Raw genomic sequence first — 27,198 nt, forward strand, 5'->3', positions numbered from 1 at the left:
CCCGACCCTGGACAAACACTGAGTCCTGACCCTGGTCACACATGGAGCTGCAACCCTCCTCACACACTGAGCCCCAACCCTCCAAACACATGGAGACCTGACCCTTCATACAAGGAGCCCCAACCCAGGTCACAAATGGAGCTCTGACCCCAGATGAAGACTGAACCCTGACCCTCCTCACTGAGCCCAGACATGGTCAAACAGGGAGCTCCATCCCTGGACAAACAACGAGCCAGATCCCGGTCACATATGGAGCCCCGACACTGGTCATATACAGAGATCTGACCCTCCAAACACACAGAGCCCCCACTCTCGAGGCTTTATACATGGAGCTTCAACCCTCCTCACGCCCTGAGCCCCAACCCTCTTCTAACATGCAGACCTGACCCTGGTCACCAGTGAAGCTCCAGTTCTTCTCACAGAGCGCTAACCGTCCTGAAACACAAATCCTGGTCACAAAGCAAGTCTTGACCCTCTTCACACTTGGAGTCCCAACCTCCTCATACAGGGAGTCCCGACCCTAGCAAACACCAATCACCAGTGCCAGACACACACAGAGCTCTGACCTTGGTCACACAGAGAATTCCCACCCTGGTCATGCATGGAGACTGACCTGAGCCCAGGCCTACTCTAAGATGCAGCCTTGACCCTGGTCACAAACGGAACCCTGACTTTCTTCGCACACTGAGCTCTGACACTCCTCACACAGGAAGTCCAAACCCTAGATCAAAACTGATTACTGAGACACCCATGTCATCCAGCAGTTGAGAATCTACTTCGCAACGCAGGGGACACAGGCGTGCTAAGCTCCCACATGCCTCGGGGCAACTAAGCTCGCATGCCACAACTACTGAGCCCGTGCTCTCCACAACTAGGGTCTGTGCCCTGCAAGGAAAGATCCTGCACGACACATCGAGGACCCCAGGTGCTGCAACTAAGGCCTGAAGCAGCCGAATAATAAATAAATATTAAAAATAAAACCACCCATCACCAACCCTCGACACACACAGAGCCCCCACTCTGATCACACACGAAGCCTTGACCCTCCTCACATATCGAGCACTGACCCTAGTCACACATTGAGCCACGACCCTCCTCACAGAGGAAATCCCCACCCTGATCACCCCCCAGGGACCCAATCCCCCTCAAACACTGGACCCCAATCCTGATCACACAGGGAGCCTGACCCTAGTCACACACCAGGCCCTGGTCACAAAATGGAGCCCCCAATCCTGGTCACAAATGGACCCCTGACCCTGGATGCAGACTGAGTCCTGATCCTACACATACACACTGAGCCCAAATGTAGTTAAGTAGGGAGTCCTGATACTCTAAATACAGGGAGCCCCAGTCCTGGTCATGAATTGAGTCCTGACCCTCCTCACACATACAGTCCTGATCCTTTTCAAACACAGAGTCCCAACTCTGGTCACAAATGGACCCAAACCCTCCTCAAACTTGGAGCCTTGACCCTCCTCACACACGGAGCCCCCAACCCTCCTGAAATATAGAGGCGGAGCCGGGTCTCTGAGTGAGTGGAGGCTCCCTGGCCTGTGTGGCCCCTTCACCTCACCTACCTGGCTTTCCAGGGACAAGATCCGGCTCTGAGCTCGTTCCAGCTTGGCCAGGAGGTTAAACTTGTCTGAATTACTGGCAAGGAGATCCTGTGGGCAAAGCAGAAATTCGCACATGGTCCCCATCAGGGGCTGTAGCTGTGTGAGCTCTGGAGGCCAGGTGACACTGAGGGAGAAATCAGCCAGGTCCAAGCTCCAAGTTCAGCTCCCAGTGCAGAGCCCCAGTTGTTCAGTCGCTCAGTCGTGTCCGGCTCTTTGCAGAACCTCAGACTCAGGGCCAAAGCCCCTGTCCAGGGTTTCACACTTGGCATGTGCCTGATTCACAGCTGTTCTCCCTACATATTTTGAGTGTATGAAATTTTTGTATATCAATTAAAAATGTAAAAATATACCAGGGAGGGCTTCTCTGGTGGCTCAGGGGTGAAGAACCTACCTGCCAGTGCAAGGTACACGAGTTTGACCCCTGATCTGGAAAGACCCCACATGCTGCGAAAGCAACTAGGCCCATGCACCACAACTATTGAGCCTGTGCTCTTAGCCTGGGAGCCGCAACTACTGAGCCCACGTGCCTGGAGCCCGTGCTCTGCAGCAAGAGAAACCACTGTGGTGAGAAGCCCTTGCACCACAGCGAAGAGTAGCCGTAGCTTACTGCAGCTGGAGAAAGCCCCCACACAGCAATGAAGACCCAGCACAGTCATAAATAAATGAATAAATCTTTTTTAAGAAAAGATGTATTAATACTAGGGAGCACTAGGTTAGTGCACAGAAGGGAATCTTGAGCTGGGGCGGGGGGGGGGGTCTTTCTGTAAAGTAAAGGATCTGTTTGTAAAGTGAGGGTTCCCCGTCTTCCGCTCTTTACCTGGATGTCCACGCATCGAGGGTGCTTTCAAACAGAACTCACCTCCTGTGAATCCTGGGATGAAGAGAAAAACTTTGCTGTGCCCAGCCCACCTGGCTTGAAATTCCAAATGTTTGGTCTCTGGGTTTGCATAAAGCAGGGACGCCTGTAGCAGCCTCAGAAGGAGAGAGGGGCCAGGGACACCCACCTGTGCGGGCAGGGTGCCCTGGAGTGGCCCGGGGCTTCTGTCTCTTGCAGGCTCTCTGCCAGGTCTCCTCTTGCTCCCAACTCCCCAGGGTCCACCTGGGATCAGGGAAAGGGTTCTCCAAGGCTGTACCAACCCCAGGAAATGCTCCGGGATGGAGTTCTGAGAGCCCTGTGTGGAGCCCCACTGCAGGCCAGCAAGTGGCAAATGGGCTCAGGGGTCAGCTAGGGGCTTGCTTGCTCTCCCAGGTACTAGATGAGGGTAAGGGTGAAGCTTTCAAACTCGTGAGTGTTCTCCAGGGGAAAAAAGCCAAGGCCCAAGAGCTAGAGACTCTCCAGAGATTCCAGGCACACTGAAGACCCTGGGAAACCTAGCTCCTGGTCTGGGGCTTCACCTTGGATTGTGTGGTGAATGGTTTCTGGGCACCTGGTGACCTGGGTAGGCAGGCCCAGGACCACGCTTGTGCTGGTGGGTCTTACCGGCAGGGCCTGCGACTGCAGAATGATGGGGGCCGACTGGTGGCAGTTCTTATCCAGCTCTGCCCGCAGTCTCGAGTTTTCCGTGAGCAGCACTGAGTAGACGTCAACAGGCAGATTCTCACCCGTAGGACCCAGGGGAAGGCCAGAGGCTGAGAGCATGGGGAAGGCTGTGAATGTGGCCATGGATGTGCATGAGATAGGCTTTCCTGCCTCCGTGTGCCTGGTCCAATCTGCCTCAGTGTTTTCCTTCTTTCTGCTCGTCCTCTGCTCCCCAGCCTGCTATGGCTCCCTACTGCCAGTGAGATCAGGTCCACATGCCTCCTGAGGCCATGGTTCTAGGCTCTTTAGAATCTGACCTGGGTGATCTCCCTAATCACTGCCCTGCCCTTTGTCCTGGGTCTGTTTCAGCTCCTCATCTCTATCTTTCCTCCTTTTTCTGCTTCTGGCATCCTTACTCCCTGGGCCAGGGCCTGGCTGTTTCCTTTCCCAAGATTGCCTTCTCATCTCTCATGCGAACCTCTGGGTTCCTGAAAGGTGGGCCCAACTTTCATTGTTTGTTAAAGGCCTTCAAAATATGCCCCCACTGACACCCCCATGCAGTGAAGGCTGTCACAGGGCTGGGCTTATGGGGGTCCCCAGTGAGGTGGCACAGAAATCCTCCGCTTGGGCTGACCTGATCCCGTGTGACCTGGTTCTCTTTTGCTCATCAGAGCTGCCTCAGATGGGCAGTTCTGGATGGCTTTGGTTAACATTGATGGAGAAAGTAAATCATGGACTTAACCAAAATATTTTTTTTTCTGTTTATTTTGTAGAAGCAGACTCTTTGAAGATGTAGGGAGATGAGCATATAATTTGAGGGAACTGCTGCCTGGGAAAGCCCCACTTTGCAGGTAGCCCATTTCTGTTCACTTGAGTTTCAGAGCTGCTTCTGGAAGGTCAGATCCTCTTTCTAGCATGGTGCACATGCTGTGTCCCCTCCCTTGTGTTCTGAGGGGCTCCCTGGCAGGAGAAGAGAGTTCAGGGGCCTCTGGAAGTGCTGAGTGTCTGAATGAATGGGGAACTAGCACCCTGTGTGCAGTTTGAAGGTGCTGCTAAAACTGAGAGGCTCCAAGAAGGCAGGGCCTGCAGGGGCGGGACGACAGCCGGGGAGCAGACTCACGCATGCTGGGCTTTCCCTGCGGCTTGTCCTGCAGGTGCTTGCTCCTCTTGCGCAGCTTGTCCTCCAGCACTTGCTCCATCTTCTCGATCACCTGGAGGGCGGAGCACAAGGGCTGGGCTGGCCCGGGGGCACCACACCTTCCCCTCAGTGGCCGGATCCAGGCAGCCTGGCCCTTCTGCTACCTGCCTTCTCCTGGTGCCTCACGGTCTCCTCCAGCGCCTTCATCTTCTGCAGCTTGTCCTGGTAGTGCTTCAGCAGCGCGGCCTGTGGCTGCTGAGCCTGGTGTAGGAGGAGCAGCTCCTTTTCTCGATCATTCTTCTGATGGTGGTGGGGGGGGGGGTGCAGAGAGAGGGGAGAAGGGGGAACAAGGGTGCCCTTGGCCCTGAGGGTCCACCCCAGCTCCCTCTGCTCAGTCCACCACTTCCCTGGCCCCCTGTCCCCTATGTCCCTCTCCCTTCTACTTGCAGATACTCCCTCCCAAGTGCCCTTCCCCCTGCCCTCTGAGCCCTGGCTTACTAGAGTCAGTTCATTCTGCAAACGCTGCACCTTGTCCCTCAGCTTCTTCATGTCCAGCTCACTCAGCAGCAGTTTCTGCTTCATGGATGCTAGTGGTGGTGGAGGAGCTGGCTCAGGGAGGAGGCACCTCCCAATTCAAATTGGAATACTTGAGGCAGGTGCAGGTGGGGAGGGCAGATGTCTCTCAGTCCTGGGGCTTGAGACAGGACTGGACTCTCAATTTCCTTCCCCAGAGAGACCCCAGGCTCCTATTGATTAGCCTATGTCCCGCAGCAAGCACACCTGGGAGAGGCCCCCACCTCCCTGTTCCCTCGGTGGCCTGCACACCCTCACCCAGGTTCTGGGCCTTGTCAGGGCTGGCTGACTCCTCTTCTACCTCCTTCTGGGCCAGCTGGCTTCTCAGCATGCGGTTCTCTGCCTCCAGGACACTGGTCTGTTTCCGCAGTGACAGGATGTCCTCTGCCATCTTCTGCATGGCCCGCCGGTAGTTGTTCATCTCCTGTGGACCCCGGAGCTCAGAGCTGAACCCCCAGCCCCGTGTGGCTGCCACCCAACATTGACATTCACACTTAGAGGTCAGCGGGTCACTCCCGAGGCCAAAGAACAGAGAGAATCCCAAGCTGTGCCCTCAAGTCTTAGCAACTCCTTGGAGGGGTGGTCATGACAGAGTCTTCACCCCTCCTGGTCAGTGAGAACAGGTCTGTAAATGTGCTCTTCTGGGGGTTACATCTTTTCCTGAGATGCCTTCTAGGGGGGACCCAGGCCTCAGACACCATTGAGGAAGCCCCTGAGCGATGGAGACTTGAAAATCTCCGGGCCAGCTCTCCAGGGCCTGGCTAAATCAGGGCCATTCTCACTTTCTCCCTTCTCCTTTCTTCCTTCTCTAATCCCTCTTCTTCCTTGAGTCACTGAGAACCTAGGGAAGAATCTTTCTGAAATCTCCCTGAAGGCTCCTTGGGAGCTGCCCCTGGACACCAGCCTCCCAACAAGCCCAGGGGTCTTGAAGGGACCCAAGGTAAGCCTGGGAGACCCAGATAAGGACTCAGGGTCAGTGCTGGGATCCAGCTATAGGATCCAGGGTATGAGGTGGGGCCAGGATGCCAGGCTCTGTCATTAGGTTAGGAGTAACAGCAATACTTGGAGAAGGCAATGGCAACCCACTCCAGTACTCTTGCCTGGAAAATCCCATGGATGGAGGAGCCTGGTGGGTTTCTGTCTATGGGGTCGCACAGAGTCGGACACGACTGAAGCAACTTAGCAGCAGCAGCAGCAACAGCAATACTAATATCTGGTGTTCATTGAGCATTTCCCATGTTCTAGGTCAGGCCCACCTCCTTCATTTAGCCTGTGAGGATGGGTTCTATTATCATCCTCATTTTATCGATGATGAAAAAAAGGACCAGAGAGGTAAGTAGCCTGCTTAGTCACAAAACTAATGAGTGGCAGGGTCAGGGTCTGAAATCCAGGCCTGCTGGCCCTTGAATCCTTGTTCTTAAGCACTGTGCAATCCTGTCACGATGCCCCATGTAGGGAAACTTCACAATATTTTGAGAAGTGATGAAAACAGGTTACTACAAAGAATTATGATTTCAACTTGGGAAAAAAATTCATGTTTACCCTTGTGTGTACATAGGAGAATTCATAGGTTATATTTACATTATTTGTTTTATAATCAGAAATTCTCTGTTATTTACAAACACTTTTGTGAAGGTAGTTTCTTAAATATAAATAGTACAAGAAAATAGAAAAGAGAGACTCAAAACGTGAAGCCAGAAAGGTCCGTGGAGGGGGAGGAGGTAGGAGCTAGGTTGGGGGTGGAGCAGGAGGAGGGAAGCAAGGCCAGGGGGAGCTTGTGGCCTGTGGCCTTCCTGAGACTGTGCAGGCCTTGCAGGCGGGGGGTGGGGGCTCCAGCCAGAAAGGGGCTCCCAAGTCCTCAGGAAGCAGAGCTCAGTCTCCAACTCCCACCTGGGCCCCATGCTGACTGGGGATATGGCCTGGCTCCCAGTCACTGCTTCCAACCTGTTGCATGGTGGGCTGCTGGCTTCCCGGGGTGGGGTTTCCAGACAGCAGGGGCTCATCAGATACCACTTGTCACCTGCTGCTGTCTAGCCTTCTGGCTAGACTGCCTCTGAATGGTGCCAGTGCTGGGCCCATCTCCCTAGCACCTGCCCCAGTCAAGTTTCAGGTCTTGGCTCCTGTAGATCTGCCCATCTGGTGCCGTCAGACAGCTACGTTAACTAGGACACTCAGCCCAGAGACTGCACCCTCACAGGGCTTTGTGGTCGGGCCCCAGGCAGAAGCCCAGCTTGGCTACTGACTCACTGAGTGAGCTTGGATGAGCCCCTTCATCTTTCTGAGCCTCAGATTCCTCTGGCAGGAGGAGCATGGAGTTGCTGCAAGCTCAGAGGTCAGGGGCCCTGCCTCAAGCAGGCAGGGCTTGGAGGCAGCAGTTCCCATCCCACCCCATCTCTGTTCTAGTACCAGCTTTAGTTAACAGGTCAGACCCCTTCCTCTTCGTCCTTGCTACCTTCAGCCTGGGTTCCTTTGCTCCCTCCTCTGCTGTGCTCTACATCTTCAATGTATAGCAGCCCTTTGATGGACAGGGGTTTGGGAGTCTCAGTAGACCGTCAAGAGGAATCACATGATATTTTTGAAAAAGAAAATTCATCTCTCCTTTCCCTCCCTAGCCTAGTTCAGGCTCTTCTCATGTCTTCTCTGAACAATTACAGCAGTATCCAAGTGGGTTTCCTTGATTTAGAATTATCTTTTAGAGAAAACACAACTTGTCCAAGAGAACAAGTTCAAGGATGCTCCACACACTGCAGTTTGTGATTTTATTCTAGGAAATGCTCAGTCTCTGGATACAGGCGGTACTTACAAAGAATGACCTAGATTCAATTATTCTGAGGCAGAGATGTCCACACTGTATTTTTAAGTGGAAAAAAAAAGTAAGAATGTGGCAAATTAATATGATCACATCCACAACTGGTATGTGTATGTGTGAATGCACGTGTGTACATGTGTGCATGAGTGCATACATACAGATGTATAGTAACAGTAGTAACTACTCAGTTTGGGAAGGAAAAGGAACACTTGCTTAATCTCTGCATTTTTCTAAGAATTTACTCATGTTATTCATCTAATTAAAAATAATTTAAACCGAAATACATTGAGGGCTATACCATATTCACAGATTGAAAGACGAAATGTTTAAAGAGTTAGTTCTTCCTTACACTGATTCACAGATTCAATGTATTGTCAGTTAAGATCATAACCCTCTTGTATATGTGGAGAAATAGATAAACTTGTTCTATGAGAAATGAACAAGTATCGCCAAAATACTTTTGAAGAGAAACAGGTGGGAAGACTTGCTGTATCAGCTGTCAAGATTTATGATAAAGCTACAGTAATTAAGCGGAGAAGGCAATGGCACCCCACTCCAGTACTCTTGCCTGGAAAATCCCATGGACGGAGGAGCCTGGTAGGCTGCAGTCCATGGGGTCGCTAAGAGTCAGATAGGACTGAGAGACTTCACTTTCACTTTTCACTTTCATGCATTGGAGAAGGAAATGGCAACCCACTCCAGTGTTCTTGCCTGGAGAATCCCAGGGACGGGGGAGCCTGGTGGGCTGCCGTCTCGGGTCGCACAGAGTCGGACACGACTGAAGCGACTTAGCAGTAGCAGTACAGTAATTAAGACAGGGTACTATAACCGCAAAGTTTGATAAGCAGGCCAAAGCATGAGAGAGCCCTAATACAGATCCACACATATATGGACTCTTAACACATGATGGTGTTACAGGGTGGTACGGAAAGGATAGTCATTTTTAAAAAAGGTGCTGCATCAATTGATATCTGTCTGGAGAAAAGGGAAACTTGACTCTTATTACATACCATAATTAAAAATAAATCCAGCTGGACTGTAGATCTAAGTGTAAAAGGTAAAACAATAAAGCCTCCAGGAGACAAGGATAGGAATATCTATATAAACTTGGGATAGCGAAAGGTTTTTCAAAACAGGACAGCTCAAACAAGGGGGAGATTTCCCTGGTGGTCCAGTGGTTGAGATGCGGGCCTTCATTCACCACTGTGGCCCCAGGTTTAATACCTGGTCGGGGAACTAAGATCCTACAAGTCACACAGTGTGGCAAAAAAACAAAACAAAACCCAAAACACACCAAAAACAACCAAACCAAAATATGCCAAAAAAGCACAAATCAGGATGGAAAAGATTGATAAATTTGTACATTTAAATTAAGATATTTTATTCATATAAAGACATCATTAACAGGGTGAAATGGGCAAGGAAAGTGGGAGAAGATACTTGCAACAAACACAACCAAAGATGAACTCATATTCAGATATGAAAGCAACTCCCAGGCTTCTCTGGTGGTTCGGTGGTAAAGAGTCCACCTGCCAATGCAGGAGACACAGGTTTGATCCCTAGTCCAGGAAGATCCCACATGCTGCAGAGCAACTAAGCCCGAGGGCCTCAACTATTGAGCCTGAGCCCTGGATCCCGGGAACCACAACTACTGAAACCCAAGCGCCCTACAGCCCACGCTCCACAACAAGAGAAACCACCGCAGTGAGAAACCCACGGACCACAACTAGAGTTGTCCCTGCTGGAAGCAACTAGAGAAAACTGCACAGCCACGAGGACCCAGCATAGCCAATGAATACATAAGACATAAATAAATAAAATTATAAAAACAACTCCCACAAATCAATAAGAGAAGGTCAGACTATGCAATAGAATAATGGACAAGAGATTGGAACTGACCCTCAACAAAATAAGCCAATAAGCATCTGAATCGGTGGCCACCCTCTTTAATCCTTTAAACTCAAAAAGATTCTGCTATACGCCGCCACATTGACTAAAACAAAAACAAAGCAACCCTGACCACATCAAATGTTGGTGATGATGTAGCACAAGTAGAACTTTTAGTCTCTGCTGGGGGAACACGAAGTGCCCCCATCCTTTCACAGATCTGTTCGGAAACTGGATCTTATTGAAGTTGAATGCCTGCATAGCCTATGATCTGGCAATTATACTCCTGAGTATATACCCCTCAAAAAATGCACATGTGAATGCATCAAGAAGCTGGTGTAAGAACATTACTAGTAGTATTATTTGTAATAATCTTAAACTGGAAATAACACAAGTACCCATCACAGTAGAATGGTGGGAGAGTCATATGGTAAGATGCTACACAGCAATACAAATGAATGAATGATGGTCATGGACAACCACATGGAGGAATCTCTCAAACTAATTGTGAGCAAAAGAAGAAAGACACAAAGTACCTACTCTACAATTCCATATAGATTTTCTCTAAAAGCAAGTAAACTTCTGCGAGTTAGAAATCAGGGTATTAGATCCCCTTGGGAAGGTAGAGAGATGACGAGGGCATGAGGGAGCTTCTGGGGTGCTGGCAGTACTCTTCTTGACCTGTAGGGCCTGTAGGGGGTTACATGTGTGTGTTCACCTTGCGATGATTCATCCCTTGAATACATTTATGTTTTGCATGTTTGTTTGAATGGGTGTTGTACTTCACATTAAAAAGTTAAAAATGTTTAATGAATTAAAAAAGAAATGAAATCCTGGTTCAACTTTGGTTAAATACAGGAAGCCTCCACATTGCCACCCCTTTGGAGATCATCCTGGTTCTCAGCAATAGTGGGTTCCTTTCCAGCCCTGAGCTTTGGATGCTCCTTGTGGGCCCTGGTTCTGGGCCCTGATCGAGCCTCTCCACCCTGTGAGGCTTACCCAGTCCTGTCCGGGAGAAATGGCCAGATCTGCTCTACCTCCCTGGCAGGGCCCTCTGAGAGCAAGCAGGCCACACGCTGACCCTTGCTGAGGGCCTAAATGATGCCTCAGAACATCCTATGAGACTCAGATTAATTCACGTCTCCCATCGCCTGCAAATATGAAGCGAGCCTTTGCACCCAGACCCTGCTAAAACCTGTGCTCTTTGCACCTACTGGATTGAGGCAGGTTGGGGCTTCACCCAGAGGGAAGAACACTGGGATCCTGCCTTGACAGTAGCTGAATCTGTCTCCAGAAATTGAGGGGCACTGATGGGGGTGGTGGCCAACACAGGCACCAGTGTCCATATGATGTCCCAAGGTCCCAGGATACCTTCTGTCCCTGATGCCAAGGCTGCCTGGGGTGGAGATGGAAGAAGGGCATCCCCAGCCTGCTCCTCAGGGAGCCAGAAGTGCCCAGGTCTCCCTGTGTTGGGACAGGTGGGCATGCGGCCTGCCTAGCACAGTGAGAAAACTGCTGGCCTGATCCCATTGCTGCTTCACCAGCTTCTCCTTCAGTGGGTCCTGCTCAAGGTAGGGGTGAAGCGAGAGAGGCCCTGGGCAGGGAAGAACCTGCTGGATGCTGGGGTCCGGGTACCTTAGTCTATGTGTGTGCGGGTGGGGAGGGCTGAGGTCATCACGGCTGTGGTTCAGAATGAGTGCCTGAGGCTTGGAGCAGCTTTCTTCCCGCCCTGCTTCAACTTAGAGGCAAAGTCTAAAGCTTGGGATTCAAGGCCTCTTATAAGCCACCCCCTTATGCCCATCAACCCCGCCCTTCCCCTCCAGCACTCTTATCTCCCCCTTCACATCTCTACTCAGGCTGAACTATTAATATCTGCAGAGAACCTCTCCCCTATTTCCACTACCTAATCTTTGATCTTTTATAGTCCACTCAGTAATTTGTAGTCTAAGGGACTGCAAGGAGATCAAACCATTCAGTCCTAAAGAAAATCAATCCAGAATGTTCATTGGAAGGACTGATGCTGAAGCTGAAGCTCTAATACTTGAGCCACCTGATGCGAAGAACTGATTTATTGGAAAAGACCCTGATACTGGGAAAGATTGACGGCAGAAGGGGACGACAGAGGATTAGATGGTTGGATGGCATCACCGACTCGATGGACATGGGTTCAAAGCTCCGGGAGATGGTGAAGGACAGGGAAGCCTGGCGTGCTGCAATCCATGGGGTCGAAAAGAGTTGGACATGACTGAGCGAATGAACAACAACAACAGTAATTTGTAATTGCATGAGGACTGCTAGTGTGTGGTCTCCTGAGTGTGCATGTGTGTGCACCTGTGCACGTGTGCGTGGAGGGAGTCCTGGGGAAGGGGCTGTGGCCCCGGCCTACCCCACGGGTCTAATCAGCTCCTCTTCTTATTGGGCTCACCCTTTCTAATGCCCTATTACCTCTCACTCAGGAGTCTTGGGGGTGAACAAAGCTCTATTCTTAACACCCCTCCTTGGCAAAGAAAGAGAGATGAGGTCCAGAGGAAGGGAAAAAAAGAAATGGAGGACAGTGTGGCTTCTGCTGAAGTGGGGGGAGCCTTACATCAGCCACATGGCGGATAGGTTCTTGGGGGCTCCATCCCTCGGAGGTTAGCCCTACTGAGCTTCCACAGGCCCCGCCACCACCCCTAGCCAAATCTCCCCTGGATGGGTGGAGAGGGACATGGCCCTGGATCACCTGCCCTCAGGCTCTACTCTTGCCGGCTCCCTCTGTCCCAGGGGACCCAGAGGGGTGGCAACCTCCCTTCCTCTCTAACTCCACTCACCCCCACAGCTGAGCCCTGCTTCTAGACAGCAGCCCTGACCTCTCCCCACAGACTGGGCTGGGCTCCCGGCTCAGGGCCACGTTCTGCGTCACAGTGCAGCCTTGAGAAAACCCAGGACACCATGACCCAGATTCCTGTGGTGCGCCGGCCCCCCACTTGCCCCCTCCCCCTCCAGCTCCCAGGCTGCTCTGCTGTGGGGGTTGTGGGCGGGACGTCAGCCTCACTCCTATCTCTCTGGGCCTGCACATGCTCTAGCGACAAGGACTCTACCTGTGCCTGACCCTGAGTGCCCACTGTATCCCCTTTACCCACTGGGACCCCGGCTCCCTGAGCAGCTGAGGTGAGAAGCACCAGGTGGCCCTGGGTTCATAACTCCCCTGCTACAGGGTGTTGGTGGCCTTTGCTGCATGCACCTCCTCTCTGGCTTTGGAAGGGTAGTAACTATGCTCTGAGCCTCAGTGTCCTCATCTGTGGAATGGGAAAATAGTCTCATCTCAAGCGGTGACTGTGGAGTCAGGAAGTGTGATGAGGGCCTGTCTGGCTCTGGTATATAGGCTGCCTGTAGACACCACATCCCATCTTTGTTTTTTTGGCCACCTTGGCTTGTGGGATCTCAGTTCCCTGACCAGGGATTGAACCTGGGCCACAGCAGTGAAAGCCTGGGATCCTAACCACTAGGCCACTAGGGAACTCCCTCTACCTCCCATCTTTGTACCACTTTTGATAACCTACAAACTCGATACAAAGTAGAAATCACCTTACACATATAAAGAGGGGGTGAGACAATGCGGAATTATTGGACATAGATTAAAAAAAAGTATCTGTGTGATAGCCCTGAGTACCAAGTCCAGAAGGTATGATTATCAGACTGCTCCCATTTTACAGAAGCTGAGGCCCAGCATCCACCTCAGCCTCCCTCACCTTTAATAAAGGAGGAGGGACAGTGGTGATCTTTCACAAAAGCCTGAAGAGGGCAATGCTTGCCCCTCTCCCCGACAAAGAACTTTCTTACGGTGGAATCAGAGGCACTTCAGCCACTTGTGGATGTTCAAATATCCCTGTGGCCACAACCAACTATGTTGACCAAAGTGAAAGTGAAAGTCGCTCAGTTGTGTCCGACTCTTTGTGACCCCATGGACTATATAGTCCATGGAATTCTCCCGGCCAGAATACTGGAGTTGGTAGCCTATCCCTTCTCCAGAGAGTCTTCCTGACCCAGGAATCAAACTGGGGTCTCCTACGTTGCAGGCAGATTCTTTAACAACTGAGCTATCAGGGAAGCCCTTATACCTTCACTGTTCAGATGGGGAAACGGAGGCTAGAAGGCGGTAGTGTGCCCAAGGTCACAGAAACTCAGTTATAAAGCCTTGACTGGAAGCAGCTCAGTAAACACCCAGTCAACCAGTACTTGCTGTGTGCCACATGTGAGCTATGCCGGGGCCTCGGAGCCCAGAGGAGTCTAGACTGTTCCAGGCCGTGGTGGGCTTCCCTCTACACTGAGGAGGTGGCAGGAAGTGCCTGTGACAGAGGGAAACTCAGAGGAGGTTCTTAACCCAGCCTCAGGGCAGGGTGGGGCAGGAAGGCTTCTTGGAGGAAGTGATCATCTGAGTTGACTCTTGGGAATGAGCTCTCTGGAGGTGGAGAGAGGGCTCTCCGGACAAAGGAGCGTACACTGCTCAGTCGATCAGTCATGCCTGACTCTTTGGAACCCCATGGACTGTAGCCTGCCAGGCTTTTCTGTCCACTGGATTCTCTACGCAGGAATACTGGAGTGGTTGCCCTTTCCTCTTCCAGGGGATCTTCCCGACCCTGGAGATGCAGAGTCTCCTGCATCTCTTGCATTGGCAGATGGGTTCTTTACCATTGAGCCACCTGGGGAGCCCCTGGGCAGCGGAGACGCTGTGGCAAAGACAAGGAGGTGAGATTAGGAACAAAGCAGATGAGAGCAGGGTGCGGGGAGGAGAAATAGGGGTTCAGCTGGAGAGGTAGTCGGGCAGACAGAAGACGGCCTTGAAGGCCAGTCTCAGGGCCTCGGACTCCGTTCTGAAGGCCATGGAAGGGCCTAAGCTGTGGGGCAGGGGGTGCCTGTGGCAAGACCTCTGAGGATGCTGAGCCCAGAAGACAAATCAGGAGAATGAAGGCTGAGAACAGCGAGTCAGGTGAACTCGTTGGGACCTGTATCAGGGTGAGGCAGTGGGTCTTCAGGGCAGGAGGTGCGTGCATGGAGTACGGAGGCTGAGGAGTTGGCCTGAGGTGCGGCCCAGGCTGGGTGGGAGGGACCTGTGTGGCCTCCAGGTGAAGGTGGTCACAAGCAGCTGATGGTGGTAAGCTAAAGAATCTCAGCTGGAGATAAAGGGGTGGGAAGACAGCCTCCCAGGTGTGATGGAAACCTCGAAGGGAGGAGATTTTCCAGAGTCAGAGGAAGTGTAGGGTGGGGAGAGGGGTTCAAGGACAAAGGAAAAGGGTGGTGGTGGGACAGCCTTCCAATTCAGGGAAATTGCCAGAGGGGTGGGAGGAAAAGGGGTGGGTGCAGCTCTGGTCAAGGCCACAGAGCTTAAGAAAGGAGGGGAGATAGCCTTCTGCTTTGGACAATGGCACATGCAGTAATATAGACCAACTTTCCCTGTAGATAAGCTGCAAAGCTGGATACAAAGTAGAAATTGCCTTCTGAAACATATAAAGGACTGGTGTGACGGTGAGGAATTAATGGACACAGGTAAGAGAGGAGGTTGGGGTGGGGTGAGGAACCCATACAGTAGAATACTTTACAACAATGTAGAAGAGGACCCACAGCACCCAGCAACCATACAGATGCCTCTCACACATAAAGCTGAGCAAATGAACCGTACACAAAATAAAACACACATGGCGTGACGCTCTTTATAGAAAGTTAAAAGCAGGGACTATTAGGTCATAGTGATTAGGGAGGTGTTGATAGTATAAAGAGATAAAGCAAATGGGACTTCTCTGGTGGTCCCGTGGCTGACTGAGCTCCCAGTGCAGGGGCTTGGGTTTGATCCCTGATCAGGGAACTAGATCTCATGTGCGGCCAACTAAAAATCCTCATTCTCCAGAAAACCCCCTCTCCATCCCTAGGTCTCTTTTCCACCCTGTATCCTCAGCTAAGGATGCCACATGCCACAACTAAGACCCAGCGCAGCCAAATAAATACATAAAAAAAGAAGAAGAAGAAGCAGAGTATAAGACATGAGCGGGTCCAGGGGTCATGTCGAGGAGATGAGCAGCACCAGGGACTTGGGGTGCTGGTGATGTTCCATTTCTAGACCTGAGTGCTGGTTTCATGGATGTTTACTTTAAGACAATTTGGTTGTGTTTAATTTTTCTGTTCAGCACAATTGTCTCCATAGGGGTTGTAGTTCACAATTTAAAAGGGTTTTGATAAAAGGTGAGGTTTACTAGCTTTCCAATCTGCAGAGGAAGCCTCTAGGCGTGACCTCAAGGAAATGGCCCCTGGTGACCTTGGCCAGCACTCTGAGTGCCAGGAGGAGGGTGTGTGGGAGGAGGACAGAGGATGAGAGAGAAAGGACAGAGGTATCTGGGGATACCAGGTGGAAGAGAGACCTGGGGATGGAGAGAGGGTTTTCTGGAGGATGAGGAGACATGCAGGGAGAGGTGTTTAGGGGTCATGGATTGGAGCAGAGAGATTGAGGGCATTGGCGGGGGCTTCATGCTCCAAGGGGAAGGAAGAATCCTGGGGTGTCTGGATCAAAGGTGGCATGGGTGACAGGGCTCTGCAGGGGGTGGAGTGGGTGCAGAAGGTGGGTGGGGAGGCCCAGCCAGGGGGGTGGGTTTGCAGGGTTGGCATGCACCCTTCCAACTTTGCCCTTCCTTGGGGAACCACCCAATATCTGGGTCCCCAGGCCTCAGGGATCCCTGACTGGCAGGCTACCTGCAGTGTGGTCTGCCTTTGCAGCCAGCAGAGGGCACTCGCCTTCCACAGATGCTCTGACTTCGGCCTGCAGAGGGAAGCATGGCCTGACTGGGCCCTGTGCTCTTGGGGAGCATATTTAGGGGTGCTGTCCAGCCCCAGGCACACATGTTCTTCCTCCAAGCAGTCCAGCCTGCCATCTCACACCTCCTGCCCCAGAACTCTTTAACTAGGAGAATCTGCTGAGAACTACCCATGGAGGCCAGAGAGGTGTAGTAATTTACCCGAGCTCACACAGCAAATCCTGATCCTCAGCTGGGACTTCTGTCCTGAGCCAGCCCCAGGGAAAATGATGGGGTTGAATAGGGAGAGATGGGACTTGGGACAAGAGCCATTTCAAAGCACTGAAGCGACCCTGATGGAAGTAACACATACATAGCTGACCATTGTGCCAAAGGAACAGTTGAGAGGGACTAAGATGCAGTTTAAAAAGTGTACACCACCCCCTCATGCACACACACTAAAGCCTAAATCTTTACAAGTCCTCATCTACCCAGGAAGATACACAAAGCCCAGGTTGACCTGTAGGGGTCACTGAGCCTCATGACCGCAGTTCCCCTTTGTTGAACGTCTGTCACTGGCCAGGCCCTTTATATACTTTTTCTCTGACCTGAGCAATGAGTCTGCGAGGGAGGCATTTTCAGACCCAATTTGCTGAAGAGGAAGCTGAGGCCCAGAGTGGGAGGAGCTGAGTGATGTGTTCAAGGTTGCCCCGCTCACAGAGGCAGAGCTGCAGTTCTACCTGGGTCGCTCTGGGCATTGTTGAGGGAGGCTGCTGTGGAGCCCAGGAAGCCAAGCCTGGGGCAGGGTTACTGAGCTGCTGTCTCCAAGGGGACAGGATGAACTGCCACCCTGCCCTTGACCTTCTCCATTCTCCAAGGACTGGGGCTAACACCTAGGCAACGTGTCTGCCCGGGGGTGGGTGTGTGCACATTCCCTTCAAGCAAGGTGTTTTTGGAGCCCTTAGAAGCTGCTTTTTTGAGTCAGAGACAGAAAGATTCATTCCTACCCACACACCCCCTTACCCTGGTCTGGCCAGGCCTTGGTGTTCCTGGACTTCTACACAAGCAAGGAGGGCCCATTTCTATTCCCTCATAATCCCTCTGCATTTGTGTGTGTGTGTGTGTGTGTGTGTGTGTGTGTGTGTGTGTGTGTGTGTTCAGTTGTGTCTGACTCTTCACGACCCCGTGGACTGTATCTTTCCAGGTTCCTCTGCCCATGGGATTCTACAGGCCAGAATACTGGAGTGGGTTGCCATTTCCTCCTCCAACAGACCTCCCCAACCCAGGGATCAAACCCGTGTCTCTTGCATCTCTTGTATTGGCGAGCAGGTTTTTTACCATTAGGACCACTGGGAAGGCCCCGGCCCCTGAGAAACCAGCTAAGAATGTAGGTATATCCACCCTCTCCTCAGGGATTCCCTCTGCCCAGAAGGGCACAAGGACAGGCAGCTTCCTCCACTGCTCCTGGATGACTGGTCTGATCTCTGGAGCAGGCAGGCCTCATGGTTCTCCGCTTCTCTTACGTTCGGTCTTTCTTTGTGCTGCCTCAATACACAGCCTACCTCTCTGATCAATGCAAGAGGGCTAAAAAGGCTGTGTTCCTCCTCTTATTGAATCTAATCTCCCTTCCCATATAACTGGCTGAACCTCAGAGACTTTGCAGAATGGCACATGGCAAAGTTCTGGGACTTCTCAGGCCAGGTCATCAGAATCTTCATAGCGTCCACCCTTCTTCCTGGAAGCCTTGCTGTTCCCCCAGAGAAGAAGGTCCACTACCCTGAGGTGGCCACGCTGTGAGGAAGCCCAAACTAAGTGTGTGGGAGAGAGATGCCTGCCTGGCCCCAGCCTCCCTGGCCTGGGAAGTCATGGCGGCTGGGAACCCACATATCATGGATCGAGACCAGGCCTCCCTGTTGTGCCTTGGCCTAGCTCCTGACCCGCAAAACTGAGAATGATGAAAGAAGACATTACTGCTTTAAATTCGGGACGCTTATTATGCAGCAAGAGGTAACTGGAACCTTCTCCCTGGCCTCTGGAGCCCTCCAATGGCTCCACGTGCCTGCATAATAAACTTCCAACTCAATTTCAGGGCCATCTGTCACAGCACAGCTATATCACCTGGCCACCAAGTTCATGGGCCAGCCTTCCTGGGCTCCTCCCTGTCTCTGAAATCTTACTGCTCTGTCTAGAAGCCATCCTTGACCTCCACCCCCACTCTAGCTTGGCACTCCTTATCCCACCAGTCTTCGCTTAGCTCCTGGAAAGTGTTAGTTGTTGGGTCACGTCCGACTTTTTGTGACACCACAGTCTGTCCATGGGATTTCCCAGGCAAGAATACTAGAGTGGGTTCCCATTCCCTTCTCCAGGGGCTCTTCCCAATCCAGGGATCGAACCTGGGTCTCTGGCACTGCAGGCAGATTCTTTACATTGTGAGCTACCAAGGAAGCCCTTAGCTTGTGGAAGATCCTGACTTATGGAAGGACCACTCCTCCTCTCCACAACCTCTGGTTGCCATTGTGAGTTGGGGAAGTAGGGTCAGGAAGACCCCCAGCCCCGGACTGGTGGCCAAGGACCCTGCCAGATTTGTCATCATTTGATGGGCAGAGCTCCCATAGGTCCCCTCAGGATGTCTGAGAGGTCACTCTTGGCTAATCTGTAGCTTTAAGGGGAAATTAACCACATCTCCTTAAAATGGAAACACTCAGTTTGTACCGATTGGTGTGGTTTCTGTAGTTCCTGAGATTGGAAGTCTGAGCAAGAGCGCAGTTCAGGGGAGCTGTCTCAGGGAGGCAGGGGAGAGGACAGAGGTTGTGCCTGACCACAGCAGTCAACAGCAATTCCAAGACACTGGACCTGATCTGTGTGATTATTTATAGCATTTTTGTGGTCTTGAACTTTTGCATATGAATCAAAAGTTTTTTCTACCATGAGCATAAGCCTATGAAGAACTTCAAAATTAATCCAATTGTTGGGTTTATGGTCAATTACCAATATGATCAGTACTTCTTGGTGGATTTTTCCTCTTTGAGGCTCTAACTGGATAGCCCTTAGGAAATTTATTCTAGAAGAAAGAAGTTGTAGTTCTGTCTGAGTCACTATTGATCTTACTAGATGGAACCCACTTGGCCAATCAATCATACTGGCTCTAAGCAAGATCTTTAAATTTACTCAGGCTCAATCAGAGAAATGACCTAAATTTCAATCAAAGAATACAACTTCTCGATTATTAGGAGGGACCCCCCCCCCCTCAGTTATGGGATGGATTTATACAGCTTACATCAGGCTATTATGGCTTAAATTGAAGGGACCCTCCTCCCTTATGTCAGGGACAGTTAAATCATTCTAAGGATAATCAGCCTAATAACACTAGGAAATTGGGGCTGGGTGCCTTACGAACAGGGCCAATACATCATTGCCCTTAAAGATAGAGATGGATACTAAACAGATTGGGTCAGCTGCCCAGGGATGTGCTAGGCAGCATCTAATGGAAGTTCTTAGCTTAAATTCTTACTTATGACCTTATAAAGCCTACTAGTTACATTGGAGGAGGAAATGGCAACCTACTCAAGTATTCTTGCCTGAAGAATTCCACGGCCAGAGGAGCCTGGTGGGCTACAGCCCACGAGGTCTCAAAGAGTCAGACACAACTGAGCAACTAACATATTATTATATTCTGCCTATTTTACAAGATTATTATTTCTTGTATTCTCCAATGTGTGACAGCTACTGATAAAAATGAAGGCTGGGTGACTTGAAATGACTGACCAGATAAATAGTTCTGCATAAGATCAATGATTGCAATAGTGTAATTGCAGATACGGGAAGAAGCAAAAGAGGGAATCTTCTCCTAGACCATAACAGATTAGACATGTCCAGAGACTTTGGGCTGCGTTTAACAGGGTCTAGTCCAGTAATAGTCCACTGAGGGACCTAGCAATGGAATCCCTGCCCAACTCAGCAACAAGCATTTCTACTAAAAATTGGTCATGCAGCACCTCCCAAACCTTGGTTGAATTGATATTTTCCCTCATCCAGTTCCATGTATAGTATACCCTGAAAGAAATTCAGGGCAAAAATCAGGAACGAGGCACTCTGTGCTCTGGGGAAAACAGCAGAATAAGCCTTCAGATAGTTAGGTATATTTTCAGGAGAAAATTGTATGAATCCAGAATTTTGCATCTTCCCCTACTTAGAAAAGCACTAAAACCATTAACTGAGATATCTGTTCCTCGTAACTAAGAGCAGCCTTCTACCGAGATGTGTGCTTCATGGCTGAACCCCTTTCTCCACAGTCACATATGTGCTTGCGGACCTCCCCCACTACCTCTCTGAAGGAGTTCCATCAGAGCTACGAGAGAGGCTGTCTCCTGAGCTATTGTCCTAAGACCCCAGATAAAACTGAACTCACAGATCTCAGGTTGTGCAATTTTTTTTTTCCAGTTGGTGCCTCCACCTGACACCTCCATACCTCAGATGTCAGCTGAGCCTCCCAAACACAAGCAAATCTGTGCAAATTGCAGTTTAAAACAGGTTCCCTGAGGGGGAGGCAGTTGCCTCTTTGTTCAGCCCAAGGTTACAGCAATGAAACAAAAGGAGTGAAATTTCCTTTCCTCTGTTCTTTCTTTTCCTTCCAGCAGCAGCAGAGATGGCGCCTGGAAAGCTTTTGTGTTCAGCACACTGAAGCTTTGAGGGGTGGTGGCAAGGCCTTGGTTGCTGACCCCAAGCGCTGCCTAAGTGGCCCCTGCCGAGCCAGGCTGGCTAATTGAGCAGGGCCTGGACAATGGAGGATGGGTAGGGCTGGCTTAGGGGAGGGGCTTCCTGGAGGATGTTTTCTCCCATTCCCATTTCCCTTCCCAGGCCTCCCTGTGGACCTTCAAGGCTCCACTCTGTACCCTCTTCCTCCAGGAAGATCTCCTGGGCCACCTCCATTACACCTCCTCAAGTTTGGAGATCAGAGACCTGCCTCTCCTACACTCAGCTTGCGGTTGGTCTTTGACCTCAGCCCAGGGAAGTCGAGGGCCAGGCACTCATGGCATTGGTGAGCAGACAGATCCCTGCCCTGGCTTTACAGGTTCTGCTTACTCTCCCATAACGGACCCCTTCCCCTGTGCTCATGTTCTGCCAGCCTCCTCCCTAGTTAGAGCTTTGCTGTCCCTGAGTGCTCCATGTCGGGTGTGAGGAGAGCCCTGGTTGGAGTCCACAATCTTGGGTTTTAATCTAGCCTCTGCTCAAATCAGTTGTGTGACCCTAAGCAAGGCCCTGACCTGCTCCAGGTCTCCTGATCTGCGGGCTAGAGATATGCTCCCTCATGGGCCTGCTCTGGGTTCTTGCCACGAAGAAAGAACAAAGGCTTTGGCTCCTGGAGTCTGAATGAGAAAGGTGTCCCCATCCCAGGCAAGGCAGGCCCCTTGGCCTAAGGCTGATTCCCCTCCTTTTGGATGACCCCACCTGCCTCTGATGCTGGGTAAGACGGAAGGCAAAAGGAGAAGGGGGCAGCAGAGGACAAGAAGGTTGAATGGCATCACTGACTCAATGGGCATGAATTTGAGCAAATTCCAGGAGATAGTAAAAGACAGAGGAGGCTGGCATGCTGCAGTCCATAGGGTTGCAAAGAGTCTGACATGACTTAATGACTAAATAATCTGCTTTGCTCTTCACCCTCACTGGCCCTTATGAGCTCTGGCCCTATCAACAAGACCTCCTGGCCTGACTTCCCCAGGCTAGCCCAGCCCCAGTCACTTTCTAGGATATAGGGCTGGACCTCCAAGAGACCAGAGCCAAGCCCCATGTTAGCAGGATGCAGTGGTCACTTTAAGAGGTGTTCCCAGAAGTCGTTCTCTCTTCCCTTTCTGGGTTCCCAGGTGTGGGCTCGGGTAGCCTGGGCTGGGCCTGGGAGCCCCACAGAGGTTCCAATGACCACAGGCATTCAGTGGCCAGTGGCTGCGGGCCTGATCTTCTAGTCCTCCCTCTGCCTTGCTCTGGGAATACCTTTATTGGTTGCCAGGCAACACACCCCAACACACCTGGCTGCTAGGTGAGCCAACCCATCCTCCCAGAACCAGCAGTATGGGGGCAGACTTACAGAGTGGCTGTCCAGGAGGCCTGGGGCAGCCTGGGGGACTGGAGGGGCTGGAGACTCTGGCTCCCCCATCTTTCCTGTTAGCAGTTCTGCTCCCCAGGATGGGCCCCCGGAGACCGTTGCTACAACAAGTGCCTGCCTGGTGACTGAGCCCTGCCCTGCGCTGGAAGCAGGCAGGCCCAGGGGACCACTCCCGCTTTGTTCCAGGGTGAGGGCCAGGGTGAGGGCATCTGGGTGGGGTGGCTGGAATCAGGCTAGGATCATTCCTTAGCCAGGGAACTTCAAGGAGATGGCAGGACCTGGAAGGGCTGTGGGGCCACGAGACCAGGAAACAGGCAAGACCCTGAAGGGCTCCGACCTTCTGTCTCCCCAACCCCAGTCTCAGTACCCCTGCCCTGACCTGCCCTCTATGTAGACCTCAGTCTCCCGTTAGTCTCGCCCTCCATCCCCACTGTCTCTGCCTTTTGGTTACCCCTCACCCTAGTCTTCCCCTCTCCTCTTCCCTTTAGCCTCCTCCTATTTCTAGCCCTCAGGCTCCCTTCTCTCTGGCCCTTGAACCCCCAGCAATCCTCTGCAGTGGTCCAGGCCGGGCTCACTTTTCTCCTGCAGCTGCACAGCGAGGCCTAGGGCCCCAACCCTACCCCCCGGGCCTTCCCATCTCCGCTGTCCTGATAGTCTGGACAAATTCCTTTCCTGTTAGTTCAGTGGAGACAACATGGGTGGATGTCTTTAAAAGGAACTCCCTGGGAAGCAAATGGAAAACAAACCCAAACAAGGCAGCCCACCACCTAGAAACGGCCTTGGTCTCTAAGGCAAAGCCATCTGCTCCAACTGCCCTTGGCCTGGGACTGCCGAGACACCCTCCTAGGGCTTGGAGTTGTCTGTCTGGCTTTGCCCCAGCTGAGCTGGGTCCAGCCTGTCTATCCCAGGCAAGCGTGGTCCCAAAGCCTCCTCTGATAGCCCCACCCCTCCATCTGCCCCTAGCAAGATGCCTACATGAAGCTGGGACTCCATATATATTTGTTCATCTGTTTAATAAATGAATGGAGAAATGACGGGGGTTTCTGGGGTTTCAGTGGGGGTTCAAGAAGACAGTCCAAGACAGACAGCTTGACCTGTTTCCAAAGCTCCAGCCTGTCTAAGGCACCCCGACCCCTGACTTCTGGGTGCTAGCCCAGGGTTCTGTGTGGGTGGGGGCCCCTGTCAGTATTATAGGTGGGCTCTTACTCTTTTCCTTGGCAGGCCTCATTTCTCACTGAATTTACTCTGAGACCCTGTAGAATTCACTTGTTCCTCATGGGGTTTCTTCCTCTTTATGATATCATAAAGGCAGGAGTATGGAGCAGGATAAGCCCCACACAGCTCTGGGGCTCATACCTGAGCTGGCTGGGAGCCGTGGCAAGGCAGTGGGCTTTGTGTTTGCTCGGCACTGTGTTCGAGTCCCACCCTGGGCCTCGGATTCCTCCTCTGTGAGAAGGAGAGTGTGACCACACTCACCTCCCAGAGCTGCTGGGGGGCACGGGGTGGGGGGGTAGAGCTCTAAGCAGGGTGCCTGGGACGTGAGCAGCTCTGGAAATGTTATCTCCTCTGTGGGACCCCTGGGGGTTCTAACCCTTCTCTAAGGAAATGAGGCTTATGAGGGATTTGGCCACCCTCTCTGGGCAGTGCCAGCCTCTCAGATGGCATCCCAGATATGGGCCTAGACTTTCCTGATCCTGCCCCACAGCCTCCCCGCAGGGGAAACGGGCTGCTGCCTTCTGCTGTGTCTCCCATCTCCACCCACCTCCATCCCAAGATCCTGGGGCAGAAGCCTGGGATACAGGCAAAGCCAGAGTAACACCCCCTCCCAGCCCGGCCTTCAGCTGCCCGCCCCCTCACTGAGAGGGGCCCTGGGCTCCCACGCCTGCCGCGCTGCCTATCGATTAAATCTGCTCCCATCCTCAGGCGTGCCATGAATTTTTCATCAAAGGCCTGTAGACTTTGGGAAACGCACAATTAGAAGCCCCATCAATAATGCACCATGCAGACGCATTGCTGAGCTCAGCCAGGCCCCAGACACGGCTGTCTTCCAGTCTGCTCTGGTGGGAGGCGGGAGTGGAGCCCGCGGGGGTCCATCACTGGACCCCGTAAATGTGGGATGCTGGGAGGTGGGAAGAAGCGGGACCCAAAGACTTGAGCCTGCCCCCTGAAGCCTTGTCTCAGTCACTTCATCCCTAGAATGGGTGCTGAGGAGCCCCCTACTCCTTAAAGCATGGTGAGGGATGGCAGAGAGTTGCTAGGGGAATTCTAGGGTTCTTTGTGGGGCTGGGGGATGTTCTTCCTCTGTTGATCCAAGGAAAGCAGGGTAGGCACCAGGCTGGGGTGGGGAGGCAGTTGAGGGAAGAAGAGAGAAGCCTGGTGGCACTGAGGCAGGGGTTATTCACCCAACTCCATGGTCAAGGTCCAGTGTGGCCCCAGCCCTGCCCTCTCCAGCCTCAAAGCCCAGTTCCCCTTCCACGAGCACTTCTGTGGTCCCAGAACCAAGGCTGGGGGAAGAACAGAGGCTCTGTTCTGTTCTCCTCTGAGCCTTTGCAGTTCTTCCACAGGCAAGATGGAGGCGCCTTCACCCTATCTCTGCAGATCCCTTCTTAAAGAGTCTCCCTCCTGACAAAGCCTTTCCACTCTCCTTGGCGAGAAGGGATGGCAGCTTCCTTTGGTGAGTTTCCAGAGCTTGAACCAGACCCGAGCGCTCATCATGGGCAGGCTGTGTTCTAAGTACTTTGTAGAGATGAATTTGATTTCACCCCGCTAGGAACCCAGTGAGGCAGCTGCCACTACATCTATTCTATAGAGCGGGGCAGTGCAGCAGGGACCTGTCCCAGTGGAGGAGATGGCTCCAGAGTCCACTCTCTTAACCACCTGCCCAGACTCTGGGGCTGGCTCTCCTGTCCTCAGTTGGCCTTCGGGTCCCCCGAGGCAGGGCTTATGCTCCCCACTTCCTTACTGACTAGGGCTGGGATATTGCCACTGCAGGGCCTAGGGCTCCCCTGCTCCCAGCTCAGGGGAACTTAGAGCAGAGCCTGGAGGTCTCATAACACCCACCCTGACCTACTCCCCCCACCCTGCAGGCTCCAAGACTGGCTCCAACATTCTGAGGCTGTCCTGAGCGCTGCCCTTCCCTGCAATAAAGCACATCAACACACGGAAGAGGAGAATGGGACTGAGGTGGTTTGTCCCATGGTTTCTGGAACGTTGCCGTATTTCTTTGGGCCCTGCCAAGCTATGGGCCTCTGCTTCAGCCTGGGAGGGGACTTGTGGGCACCCCGGGCTCTGTGTCCCTGGACATGGGCTGTGTGGGGCCTCAGACACCAGCACCTGGAGACCTGGCATATGCCAAGGGGGTGTGGGTCTCCATTTCTAAAAGCCTCTCCTGGCAGAAATGCCACCGTGGGTCTGAAATACACATGGAAGCCGTGAATCACACATCCCTCCCCTTCTGCCACCCAGGCAAATCCCTGCTCCAGGTGCCCAGGCAGGATAAGCCTGGAGCTGTGGCAGGGGACTCACTATGACTCTAACACCAACATCTACACAGGGTTCTTGTGCTGGGCCTGGACCTGGGTTGGGCTGGGGGAGGGGGGTGGGAAGCTGGGTAGAGCCCCCTCCTTGGGTGCCTCCCTGGTGGGGCACTGCACTGGGCCCTGATGAATCCATAGCCCCTTCTGAGGCCTCCAGGGTTCTATTAGCAGGCAGCCCAGGGAGAAGGCAGGGCATAGCCCCCTGTCTGTGGGGGAGGCTTGAGTACCTCTCTTCTCCAACCTGGGATAAAGACACTAGGGTCTATCTATGCAACACACACTGCCCAGCAGCCCTGTTTGACCAGGCCCGTACTGTGCACCAGGGACACACATGTGACCAAGGCTTGGGGCTTGTACTGTCCCCGGGGAGCCTGTAGTGGATGTGGCAGCAAGCAGAGTGTGATATGATACACAGGATGGTCAGCGCATAAGTGGGGGAGCCCCTTAGCCAGCCCTTCCTCACCCCAGGATGCATGCAGGCAGAAGAGTAAAGGGAGGGTATCCCGGAGCTGAAACGAGTTTTGAAGGGTGAGTAGGAGTGTGTCAGGTGAGAAGGGAGTGAGGAAGGGGTGGGTTCCTGCAGAGGGAGCCACAGGAGCAAAGGAGGGAAGGTGAGAAGCAGCCTGGCACACTGGCCGAAGGGCAGACAGTCCGGATGTGTGCTGAGGAGGGGTGCTGAGAGATGAGGCTGGTGTGACTGCAGGGCCCAGTCATGGGGACTTTAATGCCAGGCTGGGGTCTAAGCCTATCATAGTCAAGAGAGGTGGGCTGGGCTGGAGCTAGATGCTGGCACCAAGCCTGACGATGAATTTCCCAAGACCTTTGGGTGTTTCCCTGGTGGCTCAGATAGTAAAGAATCTGCAATGCAGGAGACCCCAGTTTGATCCCTGGGTCAGGAGGATCCCCTGGAGAAGGGCATGGCTACCCACTCCAGTATTCTTGCCTAGAGAATCTCATGGACAGAGGAGCCTGGCAGACTACAGTCCATAGGGTTGCAAAGAGTCGGACGTGACTGAGCGACTAACACTTTCACACTTTTCCCAGAATAAGACCTGGTTGCCTTGTAACCATGCCCGGCGAGCTGCAGAGGGCACCAGAGCCCAGAGAGGGCAGGGAGTTGCCCTGCCTCCTACAGACCTCAGTGGCAGAGCCAGCTTGGCATTCATAGCTCATCAGGGTTGGGAAAGCCAGCTGCTTCAGGATCCATGTGGGGGGCTGGAAAACAGTCTATCAGAGTTGGAAGGACTGAGACCTTCTGG

At 52.5% G+C, this 27,198-nt stretch overlaps 2 protein-coding genes across 10 annotated transcripts in view; one reads left to right on the plus strand and one right to left on the minus strand.

The window, feature by feature from the left end:
- Positions 1 to 27,198, minus strand: part of CCDC33 (coiled-coil domain containing 33) — a 126,193-nt gene that overhangs the window by 1,924 nt on the left and 97,071 nt on the right. The window contains 6 exon segments of the mRNA XM_055555886.1: positions 1,578 to 1,664; positions 3,097 to 3,263; positions 4,256 to 4,346; positions 4,442 to 4,573; positions 4,772 to 4,860; positions 5,105 to 5,270. Coding sequence (XP_055411861.1) covers positions 1,578 to 1,664; positions 3,097 to 3,263; positions 4,256 to 4,346; positions 4,442 to 4,573; positions 4,772 to 4,860; positions 5,105 to 5,270 — 732 coding nt within the window.
- On the plus strand, positions 14,132 to 25,960 carry LOC129633784 (uncharacterized). 9 transcript variants are annotated; one of them, XR_008705281.1, is made up of 4 exons: positions 14,132 to 14,270; positions 14,982 to 15,068; positions 24,968 to 25,077; positions 25,490 to 25,948. XR_008705281.1 is itself a non-coding variant. In XM_055555711.1 (4 exons), exons 1-4 carry the CDS (start codon positions 14,168 to 14,170, stop codon positions 25,836 to 25,838), a joined length of 720 nt encoding a protein of 239 aa, XP_055411686.1. In that variant the 5' UTR covers positions 14,138 to 14,167; the 3' UTR covers positions 25,839 to 25,945. The 9 variants fall into 9 exon arrangements, 3 of the variants coding, with proteins under 3 accessions (XP_055411686.1, XP_055411687.1, XP_055411688.1); XM_055555711.1 differs by lacking the exon at positions 24,968 to 25,077 and adding an exon at positions 21,161 to 21,341 and having other exon boundaries at positions 14,138 to 14,270; positions 25,490 to 25,945; XM_055555712.1 differs by lacking the exon at positions 24,968 to 25,077 and adding an exon at positions 21,209 to 21,341 and having other exon boundaries at positions 14,138 to 14,270; positions 25,490 to 25,945.

Source organism: Bubalus kerabau, chromosome 19, assembly GCF_029407905.1.
Source record: "Bubalus kerabau isolate K-KA32 ecotype Philippines breed swamp buffalo chromosome 19, PCC_UOA_SB_1v2, whole genome shotgun sequence".
Lineage (NCBI taxonomy): Eukaryota > Metazoa > Chordata > Mammalia > Artiodactyla > Bovidae > Bubalus > Bubalus kerabau.